The sequence below is a fragment of the Lasioglossum baleicum genome, chromosome 8, assembly GCF_051020765.1.
Source record: "Lasioglossum baleicum chromosome 8, iyLasBale1, whole genome shotgun sequence".
Lineage (NCBI taxonomy): Eukaryota > Metazoa > Arthropoda > Insecta > Hymenoptera > Halictidae > Lasioglossum > Lasioglossum baleicum.
In genome coordinates this window covers 642,443-669,201 of record NC_134936.1, presented here as the reverse complement: position 1 = coordinate 669,201, position 26,759 = coordinate 642,443, and the positions used below count along the sequence as shown (strand labels likewise).

Genomic DNA, 26,759 nt, shown 5'->3' with positions numbered 1-26,759 from the left:
ATGTTTCTTATTATTTTCAAGATTTATTCCTGGAGTACTCAAGCTGTGACGTTAACCATCGACGTCCTTCAGTGCAATATTGTGCAGCAGATGTTGTGTTTCCTGGAAGGATTAGTGCCAGCTGAAACTGTAGAAGAAAAGGACGAGGAGGACGAAGAAGCCGAAGAAGAGAAACGTCAGCCGATGACGGTAGATCACTTGAAGCGTCTCTATGTATTCGCATTGATATGGACTATAGGAGCTCTTCTGGAAACGTCTGATAGGAATAAATATGACTCGTACCTTCGCGGGAACTTCGAAAGCTTAGATCTACCGGTGTCCGAGAAATATCCTAACGCGATGGTGTTCGATTTCTTTGTAACTGAGAAGGGGAAATGGGACACGTGGCACAGTATGCTAACTAACTACGTTTACCCAGAATACTCGTCACCCGATTACAGTAACGTGTTAGTCCCAATACCAGACAACGTGAGAATTCAATACTTGATCGATTTAATCGGTCAGCAGGATAAGGCTGTTTTGTTGATAGGCGAACAGGGCTCGGCCAAGACGGTAATGATGAAGTCTTACATGAAGAAAGCGAACCCGGAAACCACGTTGAATCGGTCGTTCAATTTTAGTTCGGCCACTAGCCCGTACCAATTTCAAAAGACCATCGAAAGCTACGTTGAGAAACGTTTGGGGAACACGTTTGGACCACCGGGAGGCAAAAAAATGTTAATCTTTATCGACGACGTCAACTTGCCACAGATAAACGAATGGGGCGACCAAATCACCAATGAGATCGTGCGCCAGACAATGGACATGAAAGGATTCTATTCGCTTGAGAAACCTGGGGACTTCATCAGTATAGTGGACGTGACGTTCCTCGCTGCGATGTGCCAACCCGGCGGAGGACGGAACGACATTCCCTCGAGGCTGAAGAGGCAGTTCTGTATCTTCAACTGCACGTTGCCCGATGAAGTATCGATCGATCGGATCTTCAGTGTGCTCGGGGAGGGACACTACAACACCAAGAGAGGATTTTCGTCGGAGATTAGAGGCCTCGTGAAGAAAATGGTCCCTTTGACCAGGATACTTTGGAATCGGACCAGAACCACTCTGTTACCGACACCGGCGAAGTTCCACTATGTGTTCAGCCTTCGAGATTTGTCAAGGATTTGGCAAGGTATGGTTGGCACGTTGTCGACCGTTATTGATAAGGAGAACGTACTGATGCTGTTGTGGAAGCACGAATGCTGTCGGGTTTTCAGTGACCGATTCACGATACAAGCGGACAAAAAGTGGTTCGAGGAAGAACTAGTCCGTGTCACCAACGAAATGCTGGGGCAAAGATACGTGGATATGTTGGACCACTGTCCTGCATTCGTGGACTTTATGAGGTACAGTCAGAGACAAAATGACAGGACATCCTATTATAGGTTTTGCACCCCAAACTCATCCTTTTGCAAATCAAATTCAATTCATGTACTTTCAGTTTTTAAAATGGCTACAACGAATATACATGTCTACACACAATTTTCATACATTACAAAGTTAATGAGTTGGTATAGTAAAGCCGCGATATTTATCCCTGAGAGTATCCACTAAAATTCTCCCTTGCCTACCCACTCCACTGAGAGGCATACCCCGCGAGGGGCCGAGTAGCTCGAGCTGCCTCGGTCTCCGGAGCAGTGTAAATGCGGCATATTTACGCTGCTCGGCGACTGAGGCAGCACGAGCTTCACGGCCCCTCGCGGGGTATGTCCCCTAGTGGAATGGGTAGACGAAGTGACAGAGCGGTTTCCTCCGCCGGACTTAAAATGGGAGATTACTGTAGATTTACAAAAATGTACATTTTCTCCCGATATCATATGGAAGAACAAAGAAATGTTGATTGTCCTATCTTTTTGGAAGTGTTGAATTTGAAACGTAACAGATTTAATTGTTCAACTGTCATTATCGTAATTTTCAGAGACGCCCCCGAGCCTACCGGTGAAGAAAGTGAAGATGCCGACGTGGAGTTGCCAAAGGTATACGAGCCAGTTTACGACGACCAGATACTGAGAGACAGATTGGAGATGTTTCTGTCGCAGTTCAACGAAATGCAAAGGGGTTCGGGCATGGACCTGGTTTTCTTTCCCGACGCTATGTTGCATCTGGTAAAAATCTCGCGAGTCATCAGGCACCCGAAAGGGAACGTAATGTTGGTCGGTGTCGGCGGTTCGGGTAAACAGAGCCTGACGAAGTTATCCTCTTTTATCGCTGGCTATAAAACACATCAAATTACGCTGACCAGATCGTACAACGTGGCGAACTTTTTGGAAGACCTCAAGTATCTTTATCGAACGTGCGGTGCCCAGGGAAAAGGGACCACGTTCATATTCACAGATCTGGACATCAAGGAGGAAGGTTTCTTAGAGTATTTGAACAATATACTCAGTTCCGGCGTCATCAGCAACTTGTTCACGCGAGACGAGCAGCAGGAGATCATTACCGAGCTGACGCCGATTTTAAAACGCGAGAATCCGAAGCGGACGATCAACAACGAACTCGTGATGGAGTTTTTCCTTCAGAGGACATGCCACAATCTGCATGTAGTATTTTGCTTCTCCCCTGTCGGAGAAAAATTCAGAAACCGTGCCCAACGTTTCCCAGCTCTGATATCAGGATGTACGATCGACTGGTTTCAGCCGTGGCCCAAGGATGCTCTAATCCTAGTTGCTAAACACTTTCTACATGACTTTGATATTGCATGCACTGACGAAGTTAAAGCTGAGCTGGTGAACGCGCTGGGCTCCATACAGGACATCGTTTCCATAAAGTCCGCAGAGTATTTCCAAAGGTTTCGCAGAGCTACGCACGTCACTCCGAAATCGTATTTGAACTTCATTGGAGGCTACAAGAATATTTATCACAGCAAGCAACACGAACTCGGAGAGGGAGCTAAGAGGATGGACACAGGTTTAGCGAAACTGGAAGAGGCTTCGATATCGGTGGAGCTCCTAAAAAGGGATCTCGCTATGATGGAACAGGAACTGGTCCAAGCTTCCGAAAAGGCGGAAACGGTTCTGTTGGAGGTAACGGAGAGAGCGATGCAAGCGGAAGCTTTCAAGAATCAAGTGCAAAAAGTGAAAGAAAAGGCCGAGCAGTTGGTGGCTTGCATAGCCGAAGAGAAAGCACTTGCTGAACAGAAGCTAGAGGCTGCTAAGCCAGCATTGGAAGAAGCGGAGGCCGCTCTGAATACGATCAAGCCTGCCCACATAGCTACTGTGCGAAAATTAGGTAGACCCCCCCATCTGATCATGAGAATTATGGACTGCGTGCTGATTCTGTTTCAGCGTAAGATTGGTCCAGTAGTGCCAGACAATACTGCACTCTGCCCGAAGCCGTCGTGGGCGGAATCTTTGAAGCTGATGGCTAGTACGACTTTCCTTCTCCAGCTGCAAAATTATCCAAAGGACATCATCAACAACGAGATGGTTGAATTATTACAACCATATTTCAAAATGGAAGACTACAACATGGAGACTGCTAGACGAGTTTGCGGTGACGTAGCGGGTTTGTTGTCCTGGACGAAGGCCATGGCTTTCTTCCACTCCGTTAACAAAGAGGTCCTTCCGCTGAAAGCTAACTTAGCATTGCAGGAAGCGAGATTGAAAGTTGCGATGGAGGATCTTGCCAACGCGGAGCGAGAATTATCGGAACGAGAAATGGCGTTGCAAGCTGTTAAAGAGCAGTACGATTCAGCTGTTGCGGAGAAACAAAGACTGACAGACGCCGCGAACGTCTGCATCAGGAAAATGACGGCTGCCACTGCTCTGATCAACGGACTCGGAGGTGAAAAGATACGCTGGACCGAACAAAGCAGCGAGTTTAAAGTCCAACTGGGACGATTGGTGGGTGATGTTCTGTTAGCTACTGGTTTCTTATCATACTGCGGACCTTATAATCAACAGTACAGAGCAGGCTTAGTATCCTCCTGGATGAACATATTAGCAACCAAGTCTATTCCTTTCACCAAGAATTTGAATATCACTAACATGCTGGTTGACAGTGCAACCATGTCAGAGTGGACCCTTCAAGGTTTACCAAACGATGAATTGTCCGTGCAAAACGCATTAATTGTGACGAAATCCTCGTCGTACCCTCTCTTAGTCGATCCACAAAATCAGGGGAAAATGTGGATTAAGAACAAAGAATGCATGAACGAGTTACAGATCACGTCTCTGAATCACAAATACTTCAGGACGCATCTCGAGGACAGTCTGTCTCTAGGTAGGCCGTTGTTGATAGAAGATATAGCAGAAGAATTAGATCCGGTTCTCGATAACGTGCTGGAAAAAAATTTCATCAAGTCTGGCTCAATCGAAAAGGTGATCGTCGGTGACAAGGAGTGCGACGTGATGCCTGGCTTCATGCTGTACATCACCACGAAGCTACCAAATCCCGCGTACAGCCCGGAAATATCAGCGAAGACGTCGATAATCGACTTCACGGTTACCATGCTTGGTTTAGAAGATCAGTTGTTGGGTAGGGTCATTTTAATGGAGAAGGCAGACTTGGAGGCTGAGAGGGTAGCTCTCTTCGAGTCTGTGATGACGAATCAACGATCGATGAAAGAACTGGAGAGTACGCTGTTGCACCGACTCACATCGTCCGAGGGCACCTTGGTAGATGATGAGGCGCTCATCAACGTGCTTAGAGAAACCAAAACGACGGCGGAGTCGGTGAACGAAAAGCTCAAAGTGTCAGCATTAACGAAGAAGAAGATCACCTTGGCTCGAGAAGAATTCCGTGCGGTCGCATCTAGAGGCTCCATTCTTTACTTCTTGATCGTAGAGATGAGCAACGTGAACGTCATGTATCAGAATTCGTTGAGACAATTCCTAACTATATTCGACAACTCGATCACCAAGTCAACGAAAAGCCCAATTACCAACGAACGAATAAGTATAATTCTCCGTCACTTGACCTACGAAGTATGGGCTTTCACGCTGCGAAGTCTGTACGAGAGGCACAAATCACTATTCACGTTGATGCTAGCGATGAAGATAGATTGCCACAGGGGTACGATATCTCATTCCGAGTTCAACGCGTTCATAAAAGGCGGTGCATCATTGGATTTGAACGCCGTCGCCCCAAAGCCGTTCAAATGGATCCTCGATATCACTTGGTTGAACCTGGTAGAAATCAGCAAGCTGAAGACATTTGGGGACGTTTTAGCCAAGATTGAATTTGGCGAGAGAGAGTGGAGGTCGTGGTACGAAAAAGAGAAGCCCGAAGAGGAAGAACTTCCTTGCGGCTATCAGAAAAAGCTGGACGTGTTCAGAAAGTTGCTTTTGATTAGATCATGGAGTCCGGACAGAACCTTGTCTCAGGCAAGAAAGTATGTGGTCGAATCCTTGGGAAAGGAGTATGGAGAAGCCAAAATTTTAGACTTAGAGGCCACTTGGTTGGAATCGGAAGTCCGAACTCCGCTTATATGCATATTATCAATTGGATCTGACCCTAGCCCACAGATAACAGCGCTGGCAAAACAGAAATCTATTCGTGAGTAAACTGTCTTCAAACTACCATACAGTCGCAGTTAATTGAACGATTGAACTGAAGTTTAATGTCTTTGAATGCAAAACGTAACGAGTACAATAATGTCATCCATATATGCAAACTTTAAGGCCGAAATTTGATTTATATCGTGTACAGACGTTATTCCTTCCAGTCGCTTTTAGTGCTCGATAGGCTTAGTTGGTAAGTATCATTCTCATCGTTCCATTGGTGTTACAGAACTCAGGTTAGTGTCCATGGGTCAAGGTCAGGAATTTCACGCCCGTAGATTGATCTCAGACGCCATGAATACCGGCGGGTGGGTGCTGCTGCAAAATATTCACTTGTCGCTTCCGTTTTGTACGGAAGTTATGGACGCCCTCGTTGAAACGGAAACGGTCAATGAGCTGTTCAGACTTTGGATGACCACTGAAGTGCACGCACAATTTCCCATTGGTTTATTGCAGGTTTCTATCGTATATTGATTAAACAAGTAGAAAACATAAAAGTTAATTGCATGCTGCGTGTAAAAGCCTATAAAAACCTGTAACAGACTATACGACTTGTTGTCCTTCACGTCGCGTCGTATGCAATGTCACCAAACAGAGGAAATTGAGGGGAATGCAATTATCCTCTCTCTACCATTAGCGGGTTAGTTACGACCTTAGATCATATCATACAGGGTATCTCAAAATTCCTTCAATATCCGGAAATGGGAGGTTCCTGAGATCATTTCAAGCGATATTTTCCTTTAAAAAAATGGCGTCTGAGGCTTTGTTAACGACTTATTAACCTAGAAGCGTGTTGACATGGTCAGCCAATTGACAGGGCTAAGCATAAAGTAGATTTATGGGTGAGAGGGGGCGTGCCACGAGTAGGGAGGGATGGTTAACTGCGGCCATCTTGAATGGGGCCACACTGTGGTGCGCTCTATAGACGACTTTAAATACTGGTGTAGCGCCTGTACTACATTTTTAGCAGGGAACAGTACCTTTCACAATACACACTGGCATTTTTACAAATTAAGAGTGCAGATCCGGCTATTCGTCTCGTTAATGCACATTTGGGGGCCCCACGTAGTCACAATCGCTAGATAAAAGATAAATCTAGCGCGCGAGCTCGTCAAAGTGGCCTACTTTTGCGTTTTCGAGGCGTAATTTGCATTATTCGGGAGCATGTAGCGGAGCCGCGAGAAGCATTGGGCAACAATGCTGCCACTGTCAAGAGACACACGTTTTCTTAAATATCGAGAGAAGTGGGATCCCTATAGAAACGGTGGGAAGCTCGCGCGTTAGCGGGGACACATACAATGTCAATGCAACGTTTATTATGTTAAAACAAACGTATCTAAATCAACCGTCCGTCGGGAGCGGAAGCATATCTCAGAAGAAACAGTCCTCTGAAACTACAACTCCGGCATTTTTCCGCTACGTTTCTCATCATTCAGTCGTCAGTCTCCCGGTGATTCAGTCACTGTATCGGTAAAACAGAGGATGAGAAGTGTTGCTGGTAAGTTAGGCTTCATACGAAAACGTTACATCACTATATGGCTGACGATGATGCTGCGTTGGTGTGCTCGAGTGAGAGTGTGTGGCACAGACTCACCGCTCGGGCAGCGTGTACGTGTGCCTTGGCGGATTGGGCAAATGCAAGGGTTCGGTATCTGACAAACCATTTCTCTATAATGCACATTTGAGACCCCTACGTGGTCACAATCGCTAGATAAAAGATGAATCTAGCGCACGAGCTTGCCATAGTGGCCTACTTTTGCGTTTTCGAGGCGTAATTTGTATTATTCGGCTGTATGTAGCGGAGTTAGAGAAGCATTATGGCGGTGCGACAGTGCTACCGCCTATCGTGGCTGTCGAGCGACAGTCACTTGCTGCCGAATAATGCAAATTACGCCTCGAAAACGCAAAAGTAAGCCACTTTGGCCAGCTCGCGCGCTAGATTGATCTTTTATCTAGCGATTGTGACTACGTAGGGGCCCCAAATGTGTATTAGCAAGACGTGATTAGACAGAAGCCGGACCCTTGCAATCCTCGTGTACGCATACAGTTTCTAGTGATGTGTGCGAGTGCCACCATACTCTCGCTCCAACCGGACCAAGCCGGACCCACACCCTTAAGACTTGTCTTCCACTCTACCCTTCCCTTTCTACGATGCTATTCTCCCATGATTCCGCCACGACGCGGTCACGTGATGTGTTTCATCTCTATCGTGCATATGTCACAATGTATAGTGACTAATCCAATACTGGCAGAGAGAGGGTGACTGTATTCTCCTCGATTCGAGTCAATTCCCCTGATCTGGCGACACTGATTACAAGTTGTACAACAGGAGCGCAAACGGTACAGCTGTTGGATGTCGTTCAAACTATCGAAGGAACTGTCGTACAATTAGTTGTACGATAAATCGTATCATTTGTAGGTTGTTCAACAATTAAATTTGTTTCAGATGGCGATCAAATTCACAAACGAGCCGCCACAAGGTATCAGAGCCAGTTTGAAGAGAACCTACCAAGCTGTAACGCAAGATACATTGGATTATAGCACACAATCGCAATGGCCACCTTTACTGTATGCAGTAGCATTTTTGCATACAGTCGTTCAAGAACGCAGGAAATTTGGACCCCTTGGGTGGAATATTCCATATGAATTTAATCAAGCCGATTTTGCGGCCTCTGTTCAATTTATACAGAATCATTTAGACGACATGGATCCAAAAAGAGGAGTGTCATGGCCGACTGTCTGCTATATGCTTGGAGAGGTATGTACAATTAATATAGTAAGATATTTACTGTTTTATTGCGGAACAATAGAATTTTTTCTGTTACCTACAATTCATTGCAGAAAGTACACGTTTTCCACTGAATCTTTACTGTACTCTAACTACAGTGTTTTATCTTTTTAATTGTCCCAGAACTATCCCTGTTACCGCGGTGTATACATATCCCGTGAGGAGCCATGAAGCTCGAGAGGCCTGAGTCGCCGAGAAGTGTAAGGCCGTCCACTTGTAATCGTCCCGTGTGTGGACGGCCTAACACAGGCAGTTCCAACGAGTAGCACCGGTGCTTTTCGAGGCACCTTTCCCGCTCAGACTCTTCCCCCACTCTTAGACTTCATTGTTATGAATAGTAGTGGGAAGCTCCTACCACGAGAGCCGCGTGCCGCGCGACGCGATGCACACGCATACATTGTAACCGTCGAATCTTGTCCCTGTTCCCTCCCGCGCCTCCACTGCCACCGCTGCCGCCCCACTCACTAACTCTATGGCTGTACGTAGTAGTGGGAAGAGGTTCGATGGTGGGGGATCTTACTGTTGTCGGAGGGAAATAGGTTGGAACTGCCTGGTGTAACATAATACAGGTCGGGTATATCGGTATAAGACCAGGAGACCACTACTATTAGTAGTAGGATCAGCCTATAACAAAACTTCTTTATTTTTCAATTTTTCTATGGAACTTTCACCAAGCTATTCGTGGCATTTTTCTAATGAAAATTATACCAAATATTTAAATGTTTCGGACCGAAAAAAGAACAGCGTATGGGAAAGCCTTTGAACCGGGCATGCACATGTTACGGATGACGAACAGGTGTTCAATATCATCTCTGGCAGGAACCGTCCTAGATAAACGAACAGAGCAACCCTAGATAAATCTACATAGCTGTTTAGTTTAGTTTAGGGCCCGAACGAACGCACGACCAACTTGTCGTTGACAAAATACGAATGTTCACTTGAAGGGTACTGACAAGTATCACCCGTCATTGCAGGGCTATATAAGCCCTTGCATTTCTACTCTCGTGGGAGTGTACTGTTGTAATCACGAATTCATGTCGCGTCGTGCTGCATCTTGGAAGTCAATTACCAGTGAGATCGGGCTAAAGTTCCCTTCGAATTCAAGTTCAACCGTATAGATTCCGCGAGTTCGGTGTAAAATCTATTAGGCAGTGATAAAGTTGCTCCGAGACCCCTGCATTGCCAGTGCGTCAACACCGTGCATCTTAGTTTACGTAATATCATCTTTCAATTCTTTCAATTCTAAATTCAATCCATTCGAGACAATTACACAATTGTAACACGAAGTCTTATAGTCTATATATATAAAAGCGAAGTCCTGACTCACCTATCAACGCCCAGGCTAAACCCTTGGACTTAGAAAGCTGAAATTTTGCACAGAGGTTTCCCTTATGATCTATACAAGGGATAAGAAAGGATATTTCGAAATTCAATCCCCAAGGGGGTGAAAAGGGGTTGCAACGTTTGTATGAGGAATATTTTGTTCGTGGTCGGATTTACTTCGTACTTGGTCTTAATGCTCTTTGATATAATTAATCAAACACCTATTTCGGCATTTTAAAAAATTGATCCCCTAAGGGGGTGAAAAGGGGTTTTGAAATCTAAGATTGCGGCATGACATAAAATTAAAACTCTATAGGGGTGAATTGGGGGTTAAAAGGTTTTATATGGAGAAACAATATCAATTTCCGAGGGCATTAAACGGTTTTCTGTGCGAGCGAAGCCGCGGGCAAAAGCTAGTAAGAACATATTTGTGTTCTTTGATAATTAACGCAAATTCATTAAACGCCTAATTATTGTCCAATATCCTAATCAAATAATTGAACGTCCCCACACGATACAATCTTACCGCTCGGATAGTATCAGTTCAATTATACTAGTTACGAGGTTTACTAATTATCCTAGCGACTCCCTGATTTCGCATCAGGTTCGTTCGTGACATTCCAATTGTCCGAACAGACATTTATCCAACCTAGTGGCTCCCCAATTTCGCATTGGGTTCGTCCGCATTCTAACAGCTCCCTGATTTCGCATCGGGTTCGTATGTGCTCTTATCCAACCTCCCAGCGGCTTCCCAATTTCGCATAGGGTTCGTCCGCGTCGTTATACAACCTCCTAGCAGCTCCCCGGTTTCGCATCGGGTTCGTCTGCGCGTCATTCCTAGTTAAATAACAAATTGATACCATATCCCTAGGGTAACAACACTTTGCCGGCCACTCGTGCTGCTCGCGGCCCCTGACTCGTAACACGCAACTCGTAGTTCCAAGAGCAGCTCGTGATCGGCTACTGTTGCAGTTCTCCCCACCCTATGTGTAGCAGCCAGCTCGCGACCGGCTCACGAGCCGAATCGTCCAGTTGTGCATGCCTGCTTTGAACTGTGCCGGCGTGCTGCGACTCTCAGCGACTCTTTCTTTCCCATACGCTGTCCTTCTTTGCGTTCCAAACTTTCATCATTCATTACTGTTGGGGTCTCGCGCACGCCCAGCCGAACGCACACGAGCTCGGGTGAGCAGTTACAACATAACGACTCAGTGCGACCACGCCGTCCCATGTACTCTCAATCATATATTCGTATAACGACATTCAGTTATGTGTACCTTCAGTTTAAACATCCGTACACTCAAGTACTTCTATCAAAGTGTCTTCCTACCAACAAACCCTCATCCTCAACAATTACACAAGTAAATATCATCGGAATTATATCATATTTAGAACGATTTTGATTAGAAAAATGTCACGAATATGTTGGTGAAAGTCCCAAGTTTTAGTATTGAATTAGTTTAGCGGCTGTAAGATGTGTTGTTGGGAAGGAAAAGGAAGAGGAGCGTTTCGTCCTAGGCCCGCTAGAGGACTCATCGGTAAGGCTATCTAGCGGGCCCTGCCTACGGACCTAAGGACTGAGCGGAAAGTAGACTTCTGGATGAGAGGGGGCGTCGAGTTAGCGGGGATAGGGATGGTCGTAATGTGGCCATGTTGTGTTGATGTAGGTTGAATGCTCCGACGTCCCGACGAAAAGATCACGTCGGGGTCACCAATTGTAGGTTGAAGTCCCCAGATGGTTGGAAGATTTCTAGCTATTGGCGCCTACTCGCCGCCTCGACCCAGTGTCGAGGTTATGTTCGACTCTATCACGGAGGACGAAGGAAGTAGTAGAATGATAACTCGCTGCTTAACGGACAACCGTCCAGCTCGGGTGTTGAAGCTCAAGAGGTATAGAGCGGGAGCTCGGCGTTGCCAACGGCTTTCGCCGATCCCCACTCTGGTAACATGGGAGTGGGGGAACACAGCCTCTACATTGAACAACTAGTGTTGCCATCTATATAACGTTGCGGGAACACTTCTCCCGTCCGCGCGTCTCGTTCCCCGTAGCGGCCATAGTGCTATGAGCGTCACGGGGAGCGAGATGCGCGAGCGAAAGAAGTGGGGTTATTCCACGTGCTACAGACGCTTCACTAGTATTTAAAGTCGCCTATAGACCGCACCACATATTGTTCATGTCAAGTTGATACCCCCTCCGTCTTTCCCGATGCCCCCACAGAATTACGCACAGTCCTTAGGTCCGTGGCCCTGCCTTAGACGCTGGGATTTCAGAAGGCGGTTGGAAGGACGGTATATATAGGGATTGGTGACGGATCAGGTACTAGCGTGAAAGATGTTTAACTATCTGTCCATCTTGTGGCGAGTGTAGGAGGTTACCTGCCACAAGTTATGTTTACACTTCTCGGCGACCGAAGCCCTCGAACATCGCTGTCCTTTTCTACGTTCGGCAAAAATCAAAGATTGGTATCCCTGTCCGGTAAATGTCCCTGGCCAGACCCATGTTTTGTACAATTTTCGATAAACTATATGGTTGTCGGAATTTTTGAACTGCTATGTTATACAGAATAAATCTAATCACTGGGCTGAATGATAACTTTATTTACTTTGTAATTGCACTTTCTTTGTGCAATTTTAAACAAAAAAGTTATTTCAAAAAATAATACTGTACAATATTTTTAAAAACCAAGGCGACCTTCATATTCTGATTAAAAAAAATTAAATTAACAACGAAACGAAACCTCACTGTACCCTTCAAAAATATGCAATTTCTTTCTATGGTGAAAAAATACCCAGTAAAAGCCAGATAAAGAGGGCAAATGTGCCCTCAAACTAAAATGACATTTCTTTTCAAATTGCTACTCCTAACATAACGGTAGTTACAGTGGAGACCACTGTTTAATAAATTATGCTGTATTTCTTCTGTTCTGCTTGACAAAAAATTCGGAATAAATTTGAATTTCTTGAAAATTTTTTACTACAAAGTCGATTTTTAAAAAATTCCAAAAACTTGATATTGCTGATTTTGAAGTTATTAGATGACCACGTTTACATTATTATGGTAGTTGCGTCTTATTATGGTTATTAAAGTACATTTTTTCGGATTATTCCGAAAAATTGAAAATCTCCAAAATTCCGAAAAATGCATATTTCTTATAAAAGTTTTAGAGATACCAGTTTTATATAAAGTTTTGTTCCATTCGTTGTAGTAGAATCTATTTTCGATGCCAGTTTAAGGTAAAGCTGTGAATATTATGTTCAACTTCTCTCTCTGTCTCTCTCTCTCTCTCTCACACACACAATACAGGTCCAATATGGCGGCAGAGTCACCGACGACTTTGACAAGCGATTACTGACTACGTTTACACACGTCTGGTTCTGCGATGTACTGTTACGGCCTGGTTTCGAATTTTACCGTGGATACAAGGTACCGCAGACCAGGAATCTTCAAGGGTACATTGATTACATCGATGCTTTGCCGGCGACGGACACTCCGGAAGTGTTCGGATTGCATCCGAATGCGGACATTACCTATCAAATAAATACAGCGAAGGGAATACTAGACACAATCCTTAGCGTGCAGCCGAAGGAAGGAGGCTCACAGGGTGGCGAAAGCAGGGAGAACGTGGTGTACAAACTAGCTAGCGACATGTTGACCAAATTGCCGAAACAATACAACGCTTTCGAAGTGAAAGAAGCGCTTCTACGAATGGGAGCGTTGTTACCAATGAACATATTCTTACGACAAGAAGTCGACAGGTGCAGAAATTCGTATACAATAATGTCTCGATAAATGTGAAAATACATGTGCAAGATATTTGTGAAAAATTCATCCTTACTACTGCAGAGTGTGCCCCTTCAGGGACGTAGAAGTTCAATCGCTGAGAAGTGTAACATGATACGGGATTTTAGGATTAGTGTTCGGGAACCCGGGACTAGTTTGGGTTTAGGAGTGGACTGTATGGAAAATGGATGAAAGGATCGGGTGCGAACACAGACGGGAGTCCGGATTGGGGAATCGCGTGGGAAGCGTAAGCGGAAAGAAGCCGAACGAAAGAATTGGAGACTCGTTGCACGTTAGGTGATGAGACGTGGTTTATTACACGCAATCGCGGAAACGAGAACAAGTCCAAACGAATGGGCGCGGACGGGCGAGCGCAATTGTCGAGGATCCCGTACGGCGGAGCGAAAAGACTTGAGCAAAGGGCGCGATTGACGTGTGACGCGTGTGAACGATCTAACGCAGGCATGCACAGCTCTTTGCTCTCAGAGCAGCTTCCGTGCTCCCAAGTTGCTCCCCGTATGCTCTCAGAGCAGATCGGACGTATGGAAGGGGAACCCACTAAGCGTGACTTGTAAACACGAGAGAAGACGAGTGGGAGGGGCGTGGGGAAGTGGAGAGCGCGCCGGAGTGGTCAGACTACAACAACGTAGACGCCGCCCCACTCTCATACGCTCTTCTTCTCGTCTCCTCTCGTGTTCCGTTTACAATTGGTGGGTTCCCCTTCCATACGTCCGAGCAAGGTCACTGCTCCGACCCTGCTCAGGAGCAGGGTCGATTGCTCCTGCTCCCAAATCGTCCACCTGGGCATGCCTGATCTAACGAATCTCATCAAACGAAGTAAGACGAGCGATTAACGGTGGTTCTCGGTAATCACGTGATCATACATCACGAGTGCGATACCGAGAATCGTCAAAAACATGGGATTCGCGTACAGTTGATCCCCAGGAGCGTAAATCCTGGGTCCGTGTAACGCGGGGAGGTACGAAGGGCCGTATCGCTCGCCCGCGACATTTTAAACTGACTTAATACGACGCTGAATCCTAAACAATTACATACAGTCAGAAGAAAAATTGAACCAATGAGACTATTTTCTTTAATTATTACTTGACAGCGAATTTTATGCATTTATGGCGATATTTGATAGGAGCAACTCGAAAGGGTATATACAAGCATTCAAAAAATTTAAGAACGCCGATGTTTACAGCTTTTTAGTAGGAGTGCGCGGGTTCCCGAATATACGGGTTCGGGTCGGGCCGAAAAAATCGGGCGGACTTGGGCGAGTACCCGAGGCATCTGAATATTCGGATACCTTAATCGTGTCGAGTAGTTTGATCGTTGACCAATCTCGGACGCGATCTTTTTATACTCGTGATTGAACATACGATTCGCAATTCGCACTAGTGCGGTTTTAAATTATGTTGTGTCACGACGGTAACTTTTCCGCCGACGGACAAGCAGCCGGCAACGGGAATTTACAGGCTTCAAAGCCGGGCCACGCTCGGTCGCGCGACACGTGGTCCTCCCGGGACAAACAATCGCTCGCGGATTCGGATCGACAGAATTTGTCGGATCGAAAACAAAACGAAATTCGGGAGCCAGGCACTTTATCGTGCCACGCGAAAACATCGAAAGAGCCGCGAATACCGAACAAGGATCCCGAGTCACCGCGAGGATTGCGCGATACCCTGGAATAGCCGCGAACAGGTTCAGGGTTCCACGTGAGGGAAAGGACGGGGCATTCCCCGCGACAGGAACATTTCTCACAGGAAGAGTAAATTACAAGATTTTGGGCAAATAACTGTCGTTTATTCGACCGTTGGTCACAAGCCACCGGTGGAAACCGGCGGCAGTCAAAAATTTGCCGGCGCGATTAGAAAGGAACACGGCAGATGTTCGGCCGGTCGCGCGTAATTTTCTCTATCGCGTCGAGCTCGGCAGTCACAAAATTCTCGCGTGTATTACAAGCCGATATGGCGCGAATCTGCCGAGCTCCAGTGACGAACGCGGTTCTCTCGTTGACTGGACGGAGGACGCGGCAAAGTCGAAGCAAACGAAACGGGCACGTCGTCCCACCGTGGAACGTCTCGAGGATAGCCGCTAATTAGTTTCCCGCAAAAATCGCAAGCCCCGATATTCGTTTCAACCACAATCGACGGCGTGACGACCCACGGCCTCGCGTGCCTCGCGGGACAGCTTCTCCCGTTCCTTCGGCCACGCCGGAGGACGCGTGGTTCGCGACGCGAAATTGGTACCCGCCAAATAACGTCACCGATCCAACACGAACTGGTCACTCAACAATAATACCGTCGCAAAGACCTGACCGGCACTTACCAAGCGCAGACGAATCGTCCCCTCGCAGTGCGGCAGTCACAAAATACAAAAGATAACGCAATCGTTAAGGTTCGGAATAACGCGACTAGTATTAGCGCAGTCCTACGACCCAGTGACTCAGTTCGAGCCGGCTCGGGAATGCGGAAGCAAGGCGCCCTCCTACTTCCTCATCTATTTCCTCCAGTGCGACACTCGGGACTATCGCGTGGATTTTCGCGACAGCGCCGGATCCCGCTTTCTTGGCCCCTGGCCTCCGACAAATCGCAGATTTTACTGCGGCGATCCTCGCTGGCACGCTGTCGCTCGCAAAGTGATGACCGGAGTCGAGAGGATGTTCATCTCGCGTCCACATTCCTTCATTGGCGCCTCCAGGTTCGCTGGCCTGGGCTCAGTCCTCCCTTTGGTGTTCCGTCACGAGCCATGATCCGCGATAGGTCCTCCGAGCTCCTCTTCTCAAGGTGTTCTCGCAAATTCGGCAGGAAATAGGATCCGGGCCCCTCCTTGGGGTTCGGCTACGGCCGTGTAACTTCGCGTCGCGCCCAGTGGCGCGACATTTAAACGCGATAATTTTGTTCCACTGGTAGTCGGACTTCCCAAGGAGAGCGATCGCAACGGCCGTTTCGTTTCGATACTGCCGGAGGGCGACCGGCCTCTTGTGAACGGTTCGGAGGGACGTAGGCAACACCTGCCATGTCACAGTTGTTACGGATGACAAACAGATGTTTAAGATCATCACTCACAGAAGCAGTCCTAGATAAACGCACAGAACCACCCTAGATAAATCCACATAGCTGTTTAGTTTAGAGTCCAAACATACGCACGATCAACTGGACATTGACAAAATACGAATGTTCTCTCCAAGCGTACTGACAAGTACCACCCGTCATTGCAGGGGTATACATACATATAAGCCCTTTCTGCTCTCGCAGGCTAGTACTATCGTAGTCACGAATCGTGTCGCGTCGTGCTGCATCTCGGAAAGTCAATTACCAGTGAGATCTGGCTAAAGTTCCCCTTCGTATCAAAGTTAATCAATCGTATAGATTCCGCGAGTCCGGTGCCACCCTGCCAGCATAAAGCGCTAACTCTGCTGACGCAGCTGCGTGGTATTCTCCGGGCAGCGTCCGCCCAGCAGAAGCTTCCGGGCAGATGGAAGACAGCTCGTTCCTGGATTTTGCCTCGCCGTAAGAAGGCAGCACGATTATATAGGGCTTGTCGCACTAATATTAGTGCAACATTTGCCCGGCACCTACTCCCCAGTGTCGCCAGTTGAGAGCCAAACAGCTCTCACACATTCTTCTCCATTTCTCCTTCCACTATTCCATTTCAACACCATACGCACACTCCAACGTCCCCCACTAATACCGTAGACTACGCGCGCGCGTAGACCATATACAGGGTGTCCCAAAATTCGTGTACTTCCATGAAATGGGAGGTACCTGAGACCATTCTAAGAGACATTTTCCTTTGCACCAATGTCAACTGCGGCTTTGTTTAGGAGTTATTAACGAAAAACACGGACCAATCAGAGCGCGCCCTGGGCCGCCTTGCCGGCAAGCGAGTGTCGGTGGTACGCCGTGACATCGCAACGAACAAGAGTTTCTCGATTATGTGAATGTTCTCCGATTTCAATGAGCTTTGGATATGTGGTCAAGATCATTATTCTGAACAACATTTCTCTTTAGACTTTTTGGCGATCGGCTTTAGTTTACGAGATTATCGCGAGAAACTTTACTTGTAAATCCATGGGATCGATGTACTACTAGCTCCTATCCGCTTTCAATGAGCTTTGGATATGTGGTCAAGACCATTATTCTGAACAACATTTCTCTTTAGACTATTTTGCGGTTGGCTTTGGTTTACGAGATAATCGTAAAAAAGACAAGAAGCAGAAACTGATTGTATTAAAAACTCACGTATTCAGCCGTAAATCCATTTGCTGCTTCGAAATGTGTGTCTTGAAATTTCTCCACACTCACAATCACTGTTCACATTTGTAAACACATAGTTATGTACTAATAATAATTGCAATATCCCTTGTACTGCTGCACAAATCACAACAATCAGGTAATGCATTCACTAGACCGCGGATTTCATGCATTTGTAGCAAACATGAGTAGGTGCATTTTAATACAGTAGAGAGATTAAAATAATTTCAAAACATCATAGTATTATTTTCAACTTCTTAAAATGATCACAGTGAGAATCAAATATCTGTCTGGCTCCTGTCCCTTGTAATAGCGGCAGCCAATATTAATTTTGCATAAAGATCCGCAGTCTAGTGATTAGTTTAAATATCACTATCAAAAACACAGCTAATAGCAACCGTTAGCTTTGAATTGACAAGTCTTTGGAGATGTTCTCTCTACCGCGGCTCGAACGACACTGATTTGCCGCAAGATTTTTCTAAAGAATTTAGGAAGGGCATTTAGAGTATCGAAATTCGAAATGCACGCTGTAGCACGTTTACGACAACGACGGGACGGTTAGACGAAAAACAGGACGCGAGAAGGACCGCTGTAAGATTTACGGCAAACACATGTTTAGTTTTTCCTGCAGATTGGTACGCAGAGTCGATGGGTAACCGCGCGATCGAAAACGTCATCCGTCCTTTTACCTAGCAAGGGGTAAAAATGTTAGGTCAGCGTAGCATCCCTATTGTCCTATACCTTCCTTAAGAAACTTTCGAAAAGAAGGACAGACGACTTTTTCGAATGGTCACCCATCGACTCTGCGTACCAATCTGCAGAAAAAACTAAATATGTGTTTGCCGTAAATCTTACAGCGGTCCTTCTCGCGTCCTGTTTTTCGTCTAACCGTCCCGTCGTTTTCGTAAACGTGCTACAGCGTGCATTTCGAATTTCGATACTCTAAATGCCCTTCCTAAATTCTTTAGAAAAATCTTGCGGAAAATCAGTGTCGTTCGAGCCGCGGAAAAGAGAACATCTCCAAAGACTTGTCAATTCAAAGCTAACGGTTGCTATTAGCTGTGTTCTTGATAGTGATATTTAAACTAATCACTAGACTGTGGATCTTTATGCAAAATTAATATTGGCTGCCGCTATTACAAGGGACAGGAGCCAGACAGATATTTGATTCTCACTGTGATCATTTTAAGAAGTTGAAAATAATACTATGGTGTTTTGAAATTATTTTAATCTCTCTACTGTATTAAAATGCACCTACTCATGTTTGCTACAAATGCATGAAATCCGCGGTATAGTGATTGCATAACCTGATTGTTGTGATTTGTGCAGCAGTACAAGGGATGTGGCAAATTATTATTAGTGCATAACTACATACAGGGTGTCCCACTGTATCGAGAACGGCAGAATATCTCGGAAGACAGTGTCGTTATCAAAAAAGTGTTCCGACAAAAGTTGTTCGGTATTACGGGCTACGTTACGTGGTATTAATTGTTTTGTTGTGTGTGGAGTGGTGGAGGACATTTCAAGGTCACCTTGATTTTTTTAAATGGAATACTATATTTTTTTCTTTAGAAAATAATAGTGGGTAGTGAGACGAATCCAAAGATGTGCTACATGATATTATTCTGATTTTGATGAAGGTGAAAAAAGCTTGTGTTTACATCCTGGATCGGTCGTCGGCCAACAGCCAGCAGCCGCTGCTAAGTGGCGTCGAATACGTCGGTATTAAATTACTGCGATAGGACTGCGATAGGTTTGTGGGAATCTGTTTGAAAAACAGATTGCAGTCGCGAAAAAGCACAAAAAAATAAAATAAAAAATATTTTTTTTTTAAATTAGCAAAAAAAAAATTAGCACATCTTTGGATTCGTCTCACTACCCGCTATTATTTTCTAAAGAAAAAAATATAGTATTCCATTTAAAAAAATCAAGGTGACCTTGAAATGTCCTCCACCACTCCACCCACAACAAAACAATTAATACCACGTAACGTAGCCCGTAATACCAAACAACTTTTGTAGGAACACTTTTTTGATAACGACACTGTCTTCCGAGATATTCTGCCGTTCTCGATACAGTGGGGCACCCTGTATGTGTTGACAAATGTGAACAGTGATTGTGAGTGTGGAGAAATTTCAAGGCATCTGTGTGAAATAAACATACGAATTATTTATCGATTCGAAAGTGAAAGTTAAATTCTGGATTCGAACTGGAGTCGAACCGTCCAGTTGTAGGTTCACTTTCTGCTCTTCGAGGTTCCGCGACCTTAGACACCCGACTGATGCGGCACTACCTTCCACCACACCGAGTAACCGTCACAGTTGTTCCGGCAATTCGCGGACGATCTATTCAGCAGAAACGCTTGTCGTTTTTCTATTCGACGCTGTAACCGTCGATTCCTTTTAACGATTCCGTCCCCTACATATAAGCCCACATAAAGAAGTTACAAAATACAACTTTTAGTATTTTCTCTGCAGTTCCGACAACTTGTAATTTTTGTAATAAGAGTGTCCCAATATTAGTGGAAGTCACTGTAAATGTATCGTATTCGATGTTCGACTAACGGCAAGATACTATGAAATAGTGTCTGCACACGATATAGTACATAAGTGACATTTCAGTCTTGAAGTTTTCACATGTATCGAGACATTACTATTTCTTCCATCTTTTTTCATAGCGATTGATTTGACAAATTTGTTAATTTCTATAATAGAATTACGAGGGTTATAAAGGAGGTGCGCAGTACTTTAATGAACCTGAAACTCGCCATCGAGGGTACCATCGTGATGAGCCAAGGATTACGCGAATCGCTCGATGCGATGTACGATGCCCGTATACCAGAAAAATGGTTGAAAATATCTTGGGAATCCGCTACACTCGGATTCTGGTACACTGAACTCCTGGAACGAGACTACCAGTTTAGACAGTGGTGCACCCACGGAAGACCTAAGGTTTTCTGGATGACGGGCTTCTTCAACCCCCAAGGATTTTTAACTGCTATGCGACAAGTTAGTTAAAACGAGTCATTTTTGTTAGTGTGAAAGTGTAGAATATTTTACTGATAATTCTCTTTATGCGAGAGGTCTGCGAAAACCCAAAAATTTCGGGTACCGGATGCTTTCGTTGAGTCGGGTCGGGTCGAGTTTTCAAAAGTACCAAATCGACCGAAACAATTCTTGCACCGATCGAAATATCGGGTACCCTGTAAAGTAGCTGGCTAAAAATACAAATCTCTGTATTTCTTTAATGTTTCGCGTAACCGGGTAATCTAAATGGATTTCACATTTTCCTTGCTTGGCTGGACTCCCGATTCATCAATAAGATACCCTAAATAAGTTATTTGTCGATTTAAAAACGAGCATTTGAATTTGATGAGCAATTTGAAGACGTTTCTTAGAATGTTGAGGTGTTTTTCTATTGTATCAGTGGCAATTAAATCGTCTAGGTATATCAAAACTGGATCCTCCCGTAACAACTCTGAAAAAAATGTTATTAATGTATCTTTGAAAAATTCGAGGTGCATTAGTCAAACCAAATGCCATTTTTAAATATTCGAATTGGCCCAGAGGCGTAACAAAAGAAGTATACTTAATTGATGACTTAGCTACTCTAACACGGCGGAATCCATTCCTTAAATCTAGTTTCGTAAAATATATTTGGAGTAGGAAAATTGTCCTCAATGGTTATCTTATTTAATTCCCTGTAATCCACAGATAACCGTATAGCCCCAGTCTATTTCTGATCCAGTAAATCATCTTGTAAGACAGTATGTAACTTTTCGGTAATTATTGCGAAAAGGTTACATACTCTGATCTTGATGAAATTTAAATATGTTATAGATTTCGACATTTTCAACAAATTTTTCCTTTTCTAATATAGGGGGGTCGCTTTTGGTTTTCGAGATATCCGCAAAAAACTATTGCTAATACTGTATTGAATTTTTCGTATCCTTGCACGCTCTGCGGCAACGTAAGCCTGTCCCGGCGCAGTGTTTGTTCACATTTTGCTTGTAAGTACGCTGCGGAGATGAGAGAAAAAACAGGATCTCACACTGACCATACATACAGGGTGTCCCAAAATTCGTGTACTTCCTTAAAATGGGAGGTTCCTGAGACCATTCTAAGAGACATTTTCCTTTGCACCAATGTCAACTGCGGCTTTGTTTAGGAGTTATTAACGAAAAACACGGACCAATCAGAGCGCGCCCTGGGCCGCCGCGCCGCACAGTGGTTCCAAACGCCCAAAAGCTGGCCAAAACCCCAAAAATGAATTATGAGCTAGGACGTTTTTACCCCTTGGGATGGGTACTCTAATAGTGACTCCGTAGTGGGGTAAACGGGAAAATGCTTGCATTTTTTTACCTGAGTTGCAGTCGTAGTCGAAACTTCGCTTTCGTTAGACAGGCATTTTTCACGCGCGTGAGCGTACGTACGAAATATAAGTGCAAAGTGTATAAGTTATATTGGAAGCTACTGATTTTTATACTACATAATGGATACAGTTTGTGGAGGTAAGTTCAATCGTTTTTAGTGCTGAATTGTTAATATTAACCGGTTAACAGTTACACGGAAGGGGAACGTAAAATTTGACGCATACATTTTAAAGATGTAGTGATAAGTTAAAACCTCCACACACCTCCAGCAAATAACTTACATAGGGTCTTAGATTATACTATTATCTTGCAAAATCTAAAATCTTAACAGCCAATTACTGCCATTTCTCACGTACCACCATTTCATATAACTCAATGTAAGCATTTTATTAGCTTTCACCAAAATATCTCGGAAAGTATGAATGATACTAAAAAATGTTTCAAATAAAAATTTTACGGTTTGAAGGAACACATTTGACGATGGTATGCGTTTGACTTATTAGTGACCTTGAAACGTCCTGCGAAGGTCACGGGTCAATTTTTGAAAAAAAATGTTATTTTTTTCATATATTCTTATAGCTGACATTCAGACAATTTCAAAACAATATAATAACATTATTTTGCGTTAATTTGTTACCGAGATATAAACGTTTTAATAAGAGAGCTAGGGAGGAAGCGACCTTTAAGGGACAGACAGGTCTAACAATAAGTAAATTAATTTATAGAAGTAATTAATTAACTTTTTAATTAATTCTTAGACAAAATGTTTCAAATATTGATTTTTATTATTTACTTTCAGGGTCTCGTGATAACGAAATCCGATTGACTAGAAAACAGATTTTTCAAATAATTAAGTGTTATTTGAATAGTGATATTACTATAATATCTGAACACCTTCAGAATCAGATATGCGAACAGCACGGGAAATTAATTGATGTAAATCATGAAACAAAGACCGCATTAGGGATTTTAATTTCTAAAATTAAGACAAAATGGCAAAGTGTAAAGAGAACGGAAGATTTCTTTTTTAGAAAGTTTGCTACGTGGCTTAATGTATCTGTTGCATTCCGTGTACCTGCAGACAGCGACAATCATGCGAACATCATTGGCCGTCCTTCTTTAGAATTTGAAACCTCCAGCGAAAGATCAAAGCGAAGAAAGACAGCAGATATTCGGGCAAATTTTTCAGATGATGCATTATCGTATGTAACTCAAATGAGTTTCCGAGCATCTTCTTGTGCTTTGTGGTCGCAATACGTACGATACACCTCGGAATGCCAATTTTTGAACAGAAGTAACAATTTTTTAACGTATGCGTTCGCCATATTGGATCCGCAATTTTGTTTTTTCGAATTTTGAGTCCAGATTTGTACTCAGCGGACCCGAAAACCATAGTATACTAATTTTTGAACAGAACTAACAATTTTTTAACGTATGCGTTCGCCATATTGGACCCGCCATTTTGTTTTTTCGAATATTGAGTCCAGATTTGTACTCAGTGGACCCGAAAACCATAGTATACTAATTTTTGAACAGAACTAACAATTTTTTAACGTATGCGTTCGCCATATTGGATCCGCCATTTTGTTTTTTCGAATTTTGAGTCCAGATTTGTAATCAGCGGACCCGAAAACCATGGGATACCAATTTTTGGAAAAATTGAAGTACGTTTAGGGGTTTTGGCCAGCTTTTGGGGATTTGGAACCACTGTGCGCCGCGCCGGCAAGCGAGTGTCGGTGGTACGCCGTAACATCGCAACGAACAAGAGTTTCTCGATTATGTGAATGCTCTCCGATTTCAATGAGCTTTGGATATGTGGTCAAGATCATTATTCTGAACAACATTTCTCTTTAGACATTTTGGCGATAGGCTTTAGTTTACGAGATTATCGCGAGAAACTTTATTTGTAAATCCATGGGATCGATGTACTACTAGCTTCTATCCGATTTCAATGAGCTTTGGATGTGTGGTCAAGACCATTATTCTGAACAACATTTCTCTTTAGACTATTTGGCGGTTGGCTTTAGTTTACGAGATTATCGTAAAAAAAGAGAAGAAGCAGAAACTGATTCCATTAAAAACTCACGTATTCAGCCGTAAATCCATTTGCTGCTTCGAAATGTGTGTCTTGGAATTTCTCCACACTCACAATCACTGTTCACATTTGTCAACACATAGTTATGCACTAATAATAATTGCCATATCCCTTGTACTGCTGCACAAATCACAACAATCAGGTAATGCAATCACTAGACCGCGGATTTCATGCATTTGTAGTAAACATGAGTAGGTGAATTTAAGACAGTAGAGAGATTAAAATAATTTCAAAACACCAATGTATTATCTTCATCTTCTTAAAATGATCACAGTAAGAATCAAATATCTGTCTGGCTCCTGTCCCTTGTAATAGCGGCAGCCAACTTTCATTTTACATAAAGATCCGCAGTTTAGTGATTAGTTTAAATATCACTATCAAAAAAACAGCTAAAAGCAACAGTTAGCTTTGAATTGACAGTCTTTGGAGATGTTCTCTCTACAGCGGCTCGAACGACACTGATTTTCCGCAAGATTTTTCTAAAGAATTTAGGAAGGGCATTTAGAGTGTCGAAATTCGAAATGCACGCTGTAGCACGTTTACGAAAACGACGGGACGGTTAGACGAAAAACAGGACGCGAGAAGGACCGCTGTAAGATTTACGGCAAACACATGTTTAGTTTTTCCTGCAGATTGGTACGTAGAGTCGATGTGTAACCGCGCGATCGAAAACGTCTTCCGTCCTTTTACCCAGCAAGGGGTAAAAATGTCAGGTCAGCGTAGCATCCTTATTGTCCTATACCTTCCTTAAGAAACTTTCTAAAAGAAGGACAGACGACGTTTTCGAATGGTCACCCATCGACTCTGCGTACCAATCTACAGGAAAAACTAAACATGTGATTAACATAAATCTTGAATCGATCCTTCTCGTGTCCTGTTTTTCGTTTAACCGTCCCATCGATTTTGTAAACATGCTACAGCGTGCATTTCGAATTTCGACACTCTAAATGCCCTTCCTAAATTCTTTAGAAAAATCTTGCGGCAAATCAGTGTCGTTCGAGCCGCGGTAGAGAGAACATCTCCAAAGACTTGTCAATTCAAAGCTAACGGTTGCTATTAGCTGTGTTTTTGATATTGAAATTTAAACTAATCACTAGACTCCGGATCTTTATGCGAAATTAATGTTGGCTGCCGCTATTACAAGGGACAGGAGCCAGACAGGTATTTGATTCTCACTGTGATCATTTTAAGAAGTTGAAAATAATAATATGGTGTTTTGAAATTATTTTAACCTCTCTACTGTCTTAAAATGCACCTACTCATGTTTGCTACAAATGCATGAAATCCGCGGTCTAGTGATTGCATTACCTGATTGTTGCGATTTGTGCAGCAGTACAAGGGATATGGCAATTATTATTAGTGCATCACTACATATGTGTTGACAAATGTGAACAGTGATTGTGAGTGTGGAGAAATTTCAAGGCATCTGTGTGAAATAAACATACGAATTATTTATCGATTCGAAAGTGAAAGTTAAATTCTGGTTCGTCGACTTGACCGCGCATCCCTTAGGCCTTCTACCACCGGCTGTGCAGTTCGTCGACCTGGCCGTACGTCCCTTAGCTTTCGGTACTGTCGTATACCTGAAGACATCTGTGCAGTTCGTCACCGTGGGACCCAGTGACACACATTTCGAAGCAGCAAATGGATTTACGGCTGAATACGTGAGTTTTTAATACAATCAGTTTCTGCTTCTTCTCTTTTTTTTACGATTATCTCGTAAACCAAAGCCAACCGCCAAATAGTCTAAAGAGAAATGTTGTTCAGAATAATGGCCTTGACCACATATCCAAAGCTCATTGAAATCGGATAGAAGCTAGTAGTACATCAATCCCATGGATTTACAAGTAAAGTTTCTCGCGATAATCTCGTAAACTAAAGCCGATTGCCAAAAAGTCTAAAGAGAAATGTTGTTCAGAATAATGATCTTGACCACATATCCAAAGCTCATTGAAATCGGAGAGCATTCACATAATCGAGAATCTCTTGTTCGTTGCGATGTTACGGCGTACCACCGACACTCGCTTGCCGGCGCGGCGCGGCGGCCCAGGGCGCGCTCTGATTGGTCCGTGTTTTTCGTTAATAACTCCTAAACAAAGCCGCAGTTGACATTGGTGCAAAGGAAAATGTCTCTTAGAATGGTCTCAGGAACCTCCCATTTCAAGGATGTACACGAATTTTGGGACACCCTGTATAAGGGTGAGCTTTCAGTTTTGAAAAACTACTCCTACATTTTCGTATGCGTTGTCGCCCCCCGCCACCTAACCCTAACTAATTCTGATCGCATAATCTTTTCATTCTATACATATAGCCGTCATACAGAATTTAAAATAGTAATAGAAAAATCATGAGACCAGAATTAGTTATGGTTAGGCGGTGGGGGCGGAGAGGGCCGGCCGTAAGGCCGGTCCGGCCACGCATACGAAAATACAATATTCGCAATAGTTTTTTGCAAATATCTCGAAAACCAAGGCCGAGCACCGGGTAGATGTAATGACAAAAGTTGTTCAGAATATTGTCCTTGACAACATATGTCAATGTCAAGGTGATGCGTGATGGGTGGGTGTAGTAGCTCGTAAGCAAACTAGCTGATCGAATCACTCGTTT

At 44.1% G+C, this 26,759-nt stretch overlaps 1 protein-coding gene across 1 annotated transcript in view; it reads left to right on the top strand.

Annotated features, from left to right (window-relative positions):
• LOC143211614 (dynein axonemal heavy chain 5-like) overlaps nucleotides 1-26,759 on the top strand; it is a 44,374-nt gene continuing 17,615 nt past the window's right edge. Inside the window, exons 1-6 of the mRNA XM_076429446.1 lie at nucleotides 1-1,382; nucleotides 1,955-5,532; nucleotides 5,767-5,993; nucleotides 7,984-8,295; nucleotides 12,950-13,401; nucleotides 20,399-20,693. Of these exons, the coding sequence (XP_076285561.1) occupies nucleotides 1-1,382; nucleotides 1,955-5,532; nucleotides 5,767-5,993; nucleotides 7,984-8,295; nucleotides 12,950-13,401; nucleotides 20,399-20,693 (6,246 nt within the window). The remainder of the gene's footprint in view (nucleotides 1,383-1,954; nucleotides 5,533-5,766; nucleotides 5,994-7,983; nucleotides 8,296-12,949; nucleotides 13,402-20,398; nucleotides 20,694-26,759) is intronic.